The 8,744-nt window shown below is 41.7% G+C and overlaps 1 protein-coding gene across 2 annotated transcripts in view; it reads right to left on the bottom strand.

The window, feature by feature from the left end:
• Positions 1 to 335: 335 nt before the first annotated feature.
• The window catches only part of WIF1 (Wnt inhibitory factor 1), a 65,981-nt gene continuing 57,572 nt past the window's right edge, over positions 336 to 8,744 (bottom strand). Inside the window, exons 8-10 of one of the 2 annotated variants that reach the window (XM_045789657.2) lie at positions 4,869 to 4,922; positions 4,242 to 4,337; positions 336 to 1,236 (exon numbers count right to left, since the gene is read on the bottom strand). In XM_045789657.2, coding sequence (XP_045645613.1) covers positions 1,115 to 1,236; positions 4,242 to 4,337; positions 4,869 to 4,922 — 272 coding nt within the window. In that variant the 3' untranslated portion in view covers positions 336 to 1,114. Of the gene's footprint in view, positions 1,237 to 4,241; positions 4,338 to 4,826; positions 4,923 to 8,744 lie in introns of both variants that reach the window. The other variant, XM_045789656.2, reaches the window with a different exon arrangement.

Below are 8,744 nucleotides of genomic sequence, written 5' to 3'. Positions count from 1 at the left end.
AAGTCTTAGAAAGCCTCCCACTGAAGGGATATTGAACACATTCTCGTTAGAGAAGACTTCTTGAAAGCAATGCCAAGTAAATGGGGGCTGACAAACATAGGAAGGTCTCAAGCAGAGCCCAGAGTGCAGTGCGGCGTGGCTGGAGCAGAGGCAGAGGGCTGGAAGACGGTGGGCCTGGGGAGCTGGACTGGGTCAGAGAATAGAATATCTTCTCTTTTTTATGATACTGCAGAGTTTTCATTGCAACCAATTTTATTTCCACTTATTGCAATTCATTGCCACCGACTTTATTTCCCCAAGATAGCACATGCACAGACCACTCCATACAACCCTCAGAAAACTAAAGCAGCACCTTTATTTCATACGAACAGTATAAAATGTTCATTATGTAAGAGCTGTGTTTTGTTTACAATATATTATATTGCTTCAAGCCAATGCCAAAAGTCCATACATTATATTCCCTATTTTATTGTGTTTACAATATATTATATTGTTAAATGCCACTGCCACAGTGTTCTTTTTCTTCTTTCTTTCTTCTTTCTTCTTTCTTTCTTTCTTTCTTTCTTTCTTTCTTTCTTCTTTCTTTCTTTCAGTACTGAATTCTCTGGAATCATCGTCAGGTCAAAATGTATTGTGAATTTAAGAACAAGGGAAATTTTAAAAATGTGACAAATGTCTAAACACGTGACAATAAAATTAGAAATGTTGTAACTTCAACACGATTAACTGCTCCGACCAAACCCTTGATTTACGCATTTTTGTTCCATTTACCTTCTCCAGTGTTCCCCAGCCCCTCGACATCATGAGTGCATTGTAATTTTGGAAATTACTCAACAGCTACGCAACTGAAAAGATACAGTTTTAATCTGATCAACTGACATAACATCAAATCTGTCCCAAAGCCCTGAAACAAGAAATCTATACCATCTCGCTACAGACGTACTTAGAAAACTTAAAAGGAAGAGTAAATATCAGCTCAGTGATTTATAATGAAGCTAATAAAATTCAGGCCAGTATTCTTAACTGTAATGAACATTATTTGAACACTCAACACATGAAAGGTTAACAAAGGCTATGAACTTGGTGTAACTTAAAACGTTTCAGATGTCGGAGTTCACCAGATGTAATTGGATTCAGGTGGATCCTGCCGCTCCTCAGCCTTTTTAAGTGAAGGCGTGTGCTGCCTGAGCCGGGTGCCTGCTGGCCTCAGGGCATGCATGAGGCTGGCTCCGTACCCTGTAAAATTATTCACAGCTTAAAAGAAAAGAAACTACAAAACCAGGCTCTTCAGATTCATTATTAACCATTCAAATGAAATCCATTTTCCCTTTTCAACCCAGAGTGAAAGACCACAGCCAACACCAAAACCACCTGAATGGAGACATATTACAGGTTCAAGATCTGTGCTAAAAAAAGAAAACCCATTTCAGGAACTCCATCAAATCTGGCTTCCATAGAAGCTCTGACTCTATAGATTTTGGCCATGCAGAAACTCTTGATGCAAAGTTTGGATGAATGTGATCGTATGAAGGATTGTCTCCACCCAAGGTCTGGTAAGGATCTGGCACTGAGGTCCCCAAAGCAGGGATGCTCTTGCAGAGGATTTTGCTGCATTGCAAAACCAGCCTCGATTGTATCGATCCAGAACACGCCCCACTCTTCAATCACACAATCAAGTGTGGCTATTGCACTTACACAGAATAGGCATTTTGTAAGAAGTAAGGGCTTCCATGATACATTTTAGAGAAGGGTTATGATTCGAACAGACTCCTTAGCAATGGGGATTTGTCAGTTTCAGTCATGGCTGGCATCTATCCATTTCCAGCCTAGTTTTAAGTGGACTGTAACACTCATTCCCATAGCTTCAGATCTCCCTTTCTCCTACTTGTGGACTTCTGGAGGTGCTTGGGGCACTGACTCATTTCTACTGATTTCCTAAAACAGATCCAAGATGGCAATCACATTTTAAAAATCTGCCTCCATCTTCCTGTGCATTTGGCATTCCGTTTGTTCCCTGTGGTTTTTAAATGCAAGCATGCCATTAAGTAACTACTGAGAACAGAATACTTTGTTCCTGAATGTGTTTCTTTGAATTGTCAGTATGTAGGCTAGTAGCTCAAGGAACAGCCAGAACATGAGCCAACAATGCGCTGGAGTAAATCCCTACCCTGCTGTTCTCCCCGCCACCCATGAAGCCCGAACCTCCCTGCTGGCGAGGGTGAGCCTCAGCCGGGAAGTCTGTCTCCAATGTCCTCCTCCCCAATAACATGTCTGGGTGCCCGAGACCTCCCAAAGTGTCACCTCGCTGGGAGTCTGTTCTCAGCAGAACTCCGTGCCTCAGCGCTTCCTTGTCACCTCCCCCTGGTCAAAGTAAACCTCTTCTTTCAGCCTGATGCTCTAAGCTAATGTACAAGAGGCTGGGTGGCCTCTCCTGCACAACACATTTGCATTTTAATCAGGCACTGGGCATCTTCTTGAGGCAACGCCTTGATCTGAGGGAGGACATGGATGACAAAACTCTCACCAGCAGTTGGAGGAGCGGGGGTGGGTGGGGGCTGGCAGGCCTGTCTGAATTGCTCATCGATGCCACCTGAGGGTCCTACTCTCTTGCCATCACTCTTGGTCACCAGGTCCCAAATATGGGTCCCAGATCTCTGTAACTGAGGCCTGGGATGTATCGTATGACCTCAGGCCATCCCTAGGCCCGCTGATATCTCAAAAGTTACTTGCATTCCCAGTTAAGTGTGGCATAAAGAATTTGGTTTACTCTTTTCCAAAGGGTCTCTAGAAATGGTTAGTTTTCTACAGGTCTTTTAGTCCAAAAAAAGCTTCCCCCAAGTGTGTCCCTGCAGGGAGAGCTGGGGAAAGAACTATTTTCCAGAGGAGCTGAACTTCTTGTTAAGCTACACCCACCTGAAGCCAATTCAATCTCCCATCCAGTCAATTTAGCGCGTGACAAGACTCAAGTCAATGGCTTAGTGTAGCCTAGACCAGACATCAACCCGCCTTAAAACCAACCAACAAAAAAGCGTGTATACCTACATATAAATGTGTTAGATATACATCATAATAATATAATGTGAACATTATAAAATATGCACAAAATTAGAGATTTGGGATTGAGATATGTAAATGTATTTAGATATAACATATGTTTACATATAAATATAATAAAATAACATAAAATATAAAACTGTTGTCAAACTCGTCTTTTCCACCCGCCTAGCTGATCATTTCCACACTCCCTGGGCTACGCAGACCACCCTTTGGAGACTGCGGATCTAGAAAAACATCTGATGTGAAGGTGATCTGTTCAATTTGTGTCCATTACTTTGGAGACTGACTGTGACAGGTACAATCTGAACTTCTGCGTTTGAAGGCACTTGCATGACTGAGGCCTTCCTTCCCTCAAAGGAAAAGTGGACCGTGGGCCCACGCTTAGGAGACTGAATTCTAGCCGCCAGATGTACCGAAACCACAATGTTTATTTCGTTCCCTCGCTCACTGACTGTCCCTCCCGCTAGAACCTGGGCTTCACCAGGCAGGGCATTTTCCGTCTGCTCACTGGCATGCCTCCAACGCCTGGATTCCTGCTTGGAACAGAGAAGATATCAATCAAAATGAAATGGTTGAAATTAACCAGTTTCATTTTGTGTCGAAAACAGGCCCGTGGTTTATTATCTCTACAGCTAGCGTGTTTTGGGTAGTCAGTAAATTTGAAAGAACACAACTCTCCCATATCCCATACTCCCATACTCCATAGACCTTTCCTTTCTTTCTTTCTTTTTGGCCTCAAAAGAACTTACTTAAAACATACCGTAACCAATAACATTTAACAATCTTAAAGAGCAAAATTCTTCATGTTTTATATGCTCACGGATAGATCTTGAAGGATGACATCAGAGCCAAATAGATCTATATATTTGGGTTAAACTCTTACACTTGTTATTTCTTTCATAGTTACCACTCTGTATTACCACATCAACCCAAATTACTGATTTAACTTAGAAAAGAGTCGTGGAGCTATTTTACAGATGTGGTGATAATTTACACAGCTGCATTGCCCTTAGACACTAAAACTTAGACTCGAAGGTTTAGAGAGTTGTGGGAGCCAGGGGGAAGCACCGGGGAGAGGAGGCAGAGAAGGGGGAGCTGCTTTTATTGACACAGAAAGCAGCGATGGGTTAAGGGGTTATCTATTAGCCTCAGGAGCCAAGACTCTCCAGACGCCTCCCACTCACTTTTATTGCAGTGTCTTCCGTGCCAGCCTTCTAGACATTGGCATCTGTTGGGCTCGTGGCAGCTTCCGTGGGTACCGCAGCCAGGCTCGCAGACAGCTAGAATCGGAGCAGATAAAAAGTGTTTTCTGAGTTTTCATCATTCAGCAGAATTAGCTGCGTTTCCTGCAGTTTTTAGAATGTGTTCGTTTGGACTTCATCCCTGCTGTTGTTTGTTGTTGTTTTTCTAAGCCAATCTCCAGCTATAAGTCAGTTTGGGACTTTTTGATAAAAGGCCTGAGAGAGATCATAAACTAAGCCTGATGCTTCTCAGTCACAAAAGATGCTCAGTAGGACTTGGAAACTTCTGGAATGGAAGCTCATCTTCCTTAAGAAAACCCTGAATAGTCAAAAAGTTTAGCTGCTCGTGTGTGAATGTGTCTATTTTTTCACGTGCAGGGGGTTCATACAATGTCTTTGCTCAGATAAAGGCAACAGAGACGTCGGTGGAGAAAGGCTCATGCAAGGCCCAGGCAACATGCAGTAGGTCCAGAAGCTGCGTGGGAGGAGAGCCCGAAGCCCAGGCTGATTACGTGGAGGGGTACTTACGCTTTGAACAGAGGTCTCCTTGGTAACCTTTGGAGCACTTACATTTGCTTTTACCAATGCATTTACCTCCATTTCGGCAGGGTCGTGGGCATTTGCCTGAAACAGAGAAGGAGGCAAATAAGCAAGGGACTCAGTGCTTCGTTCGGAGGTCATCGCATTTTTCAAAGGAACTGCAGGGCTTTGGGAGGATAAGTGCTTTTAAATGGCAGCTCCTCCCACTTATTTCAGACCTGCTCTGGCTTTGATACTGTTCGAGTTTCATTCTTGGAACCAACCGGCTAGTATTTTTACTTGTGATTTCTAATGTATGTCTCCTGCAATCAGTGTGTTGCCCACATGCTACGTTTATGTTACTTTTTTATAAACAGAACAAAATTCTGATTCATAAACACTTGTACTTTAAGATACAGTACAAGTTAAGATGTGAATAAGCCGCCAAGTGATCTTTTCTCTGAGTTTTGACTTCGAATGTCACTCTTCTGAAAGCAGGCCTACATCTGTACCCGACAGTATCTTTCCAGGCCTAGGATTCTCCAGAGAGCCGGGCTGGATGCAGAGAGTTTCTTTGGTAAAGCGATCCTAGGAAACTGGAATGGGGGGACAGGGAGAGCAAAGAGTGGAAGGAGGGAAAGCCAGCACAAAAGTGTGTGGGGGGGTTGGTCATCACAACACACAACCAGGCTCCATCGTGCGGGGTCCTTCTGAGGAGCCATGGAGCCAAGTTCAAATCACTCTCAAGAAGGGAGAGGGGAGCATATGTTCATTGGCACCTGTCTCCCACTGGTCGAGGGTCACCCTATGGGATGACTTCCTCACACTTCCAATCTGCCACTATGTGAGTGCAGACTGATTTTGTAGGACTCAGAGGAGTCTCTGGGTAGAAAGCAGGAGGAGTGTGGAGTAGCTAAGATGGGGTACAATGAGGTTATGTCCGTGAAAAACAGGTTCCCACAGCAGTGACTGGAGTGAAAGGCTGGCTGAGAAGAGATAAGAGGTGGGGCATCAAAGGGGCCCCATACCACACCTATGCTTTTTTCTAGAATGTCTTAGATCCTCATGGTACATCACTCTTTCTTTTATGTCAGTGCCAAATGAGAATTGTTAATGTTTTCACAGCTCTTTGGGTTACAGGATTTTAGAGCTGGAGTAGGGCCTTAGATGTAAAGATGATATAATGACTGTCTTATTCCAGAAGCTATTTATTCTCCCTCTGCAATCTAGAATTTGCCATCCGGAGGCTGAATGTTTTGAAGAAATAGGAGAGCTCACCCAGAGCTGAGACCGCATCCTGTGACTGACATGATGCTGTTCCAAAGAGAGCAAAAAGCCATTAGGTTTTGGTGGTGGAGGGGTGTGGACTTTTTTTTTTTATTGTTTTTCTTTTTCTTTTTTACATTTTAACAGAACACTCATTACAAAAGTCTTAATACATAAGGAGAAAAAATGAAATCTTTATTATAACACAACACACCTTTTATTCTCTAAGCTCTTTTTTTAATGGTCAAATGAACCTTCGAAAGAAGTGAGCTACTACATGTTTTACCAGCAAGCGCTGTGTTTGATAAACATGAGTTCCATATGCAAATTATTTTGCTGAAACACTTTACTTCTCTTTTCACTTACTCAAAAGGGCTTTCTTCATGTATAAATTGACCTTGCTTAGTCATTGTGCAGACAATACGGACTTAGTTTTGAGATGCTGGAGTCTCTCAAAAACCTAGAATGCCATTATATCTTTAAGTTTCTCTGATGCAGGGATGTTCTAGAAACAGGCATCAAATGACCTTAATAATAGAACACCACCTTTTCATTGACCATTAAAAATCCAAAAGGGTCATTTTTGCTAGGTTTGTATACAAAGAATAGCATTTGCTATTTGGTCGAGATCCCAACTCTTACCTAAAGGAAAGGAATGCCTAACTCTGAATTTCCATTTGTGTCAATGAAACATCTGACCCCACCGTAGGTACAAAATTGGATCATATCACAGTACTCTGCCATGCACTTGGGTTTTTCAAGTAAACAAGATGTGGGGCAATTATTATACAGCAGAAAGGATAATACTTATTGTGAAATATCTGGTGAACCCAAATGTCCCCACGTTCAGTGAGAGGTGAGCTTGGTAGCCAGGGATATGAGAGAGAACAATTGATGGAGAGAACCTTTTCATTGCCTCCATGGGTCTTTTTGTTTTCTTGGTCAGAGGGAAGTGAGAGTCCTTAGGTTCACGACAGCCAGGAATAAGGACATTCTCTCTTGGTTATCACATGGCAGAAATATGACTACACTGTTCCAAATCAAATCTAATGAAGCCAAAGCCTCGTGAAGGTCTGATTGCTTAAAATTCAGAATCCTCTAAGTGTCTTTAATGTTGACTTCCTTTTCCTGAAAATATTTTGCAACAAATTCTATCCATTCGACAGTGGGAAAGTGAGCCAACTTGAAGGATTACATATTTTTACCTAAAACAGACTAAGCATTGCCTAAAGACAAACATATTTGACTAAGTTTAATCAGTTGGCATTTTTACTATAACCAGTGGATGAGTCCAGGGAAAACATTGAGTTAGGGATTGACAAAATAAGGATATTAAGCTTCCTCTGCCCATCGGATTATAAGATAACTTAAATGTGTGACTCTGCTTAGAAAACATAAAAATGGTTTACAACAGTGTCAACACTATCATTTCTGGGTCCTAGGATTCTGGGTGGTTTTTAATTGTTTTATTCAGGATTCTAAATTTTTTAATAGAGAACATTTTATTTAAAACCTCCTTTATAATACAGTATAAGTAATCCATGTAAACTTTCTAACTGAAAGTTCACTGAAGATCCTTCGGATATCTAGGAACCTTAAGTAAAGGGGTAAATGTATACTTCATACATGCAGATATTTCTAACTGTGATGTTATTTGTTAACTGGCAAGAGTACCTCAAATTAAGTCAAAGCGAACTTTGAGAAGACATCAGTCCTGATAGAGGCCATGGGAAACAAAAATACATATCTCATGAAAAAAGACCAGACAATAACAAGTGTTGGCAAGGATGTGGAGAAATTGGAACTTTATACATTGCTGGTGGGAATGTAAAATAGTACAGTGGCTTTGGAAACGGTTTGGCAGATCCTAGAAAAATGGAACATGAAGTTAACATGTGGTCCAGCAATTCCACTCCTAGGAATATACCCACGAGAACTGAAAACATATGTCCACACAAAAACTTGTACATGAATGCTCACAGCAGCTTTATTCACAAGAGCCCCAAAGTGGAAACAGCCCAGATGTCCATCAACTGATGAATGGATAAACAAAAGGTGGTTGGTATATCCACACAATGGAGTATTATTCAGCAATTAAAAGGAAGTGATGCCACATGTCACAACATGGGTGGACCTCTAGAACATTATGCCACGTGAAAGAAGTCAGACACAAAAGGGCAAATGTGATATGATTCTGTTTATATGAAATGTCCAGAATAAGCAAATCTCAAGAGATAGGAAGTAGACTAGTGGTTTCCAATATCTTGGGGAAAGGGGAAGGAGGAGTGACTGCTCATGGGGTCAGGGTTTCTTTTGTGGGTGATGACACGTTCTGGAATGAGACAGAAATGATGCTGTACAACTTCGTGAGTACACTGAATTGCGTATTTTAAAATGGTTAATTTCATGGTATGTGAATTACATCTCAATTTTAAAATAAGAATTCATAATTCAGCTTTTTGTCTCTACTATACTAGAGACACTTTTCAACTCAGGAGCCGTTTTCGTATTTTCTTGATAATATGGTTCTTGTAATAGAAATAAGACATTTCCTAGAGGGATTTGAGCATAACTTGTGATAGGGATAATCAGGAGCCTTCAAAGGCCGACATTTTGGGGGCAGTCAGGGAAAAAAGGGATAAAAATCATTGTCTCTGCCAA

This window comes from Ursus americanus, chromosome 17 (assembly GCF_024610735.1).
Source record: "Ursus americanus isolate L20-20 chromosome 17, mUrsAme1.1.p, whole genome shotgun sequence".
Lineage (NCBI taxonomy): Eukaryota > Metazoa > Chordata > Mammalia > Carnivora > Ursidae > Ursus > Ursus americanus.
Note: the sequence above shows the minus strand (reverse complement) of the source record. Positions and strands in the feature narration are given on the sequence as shown.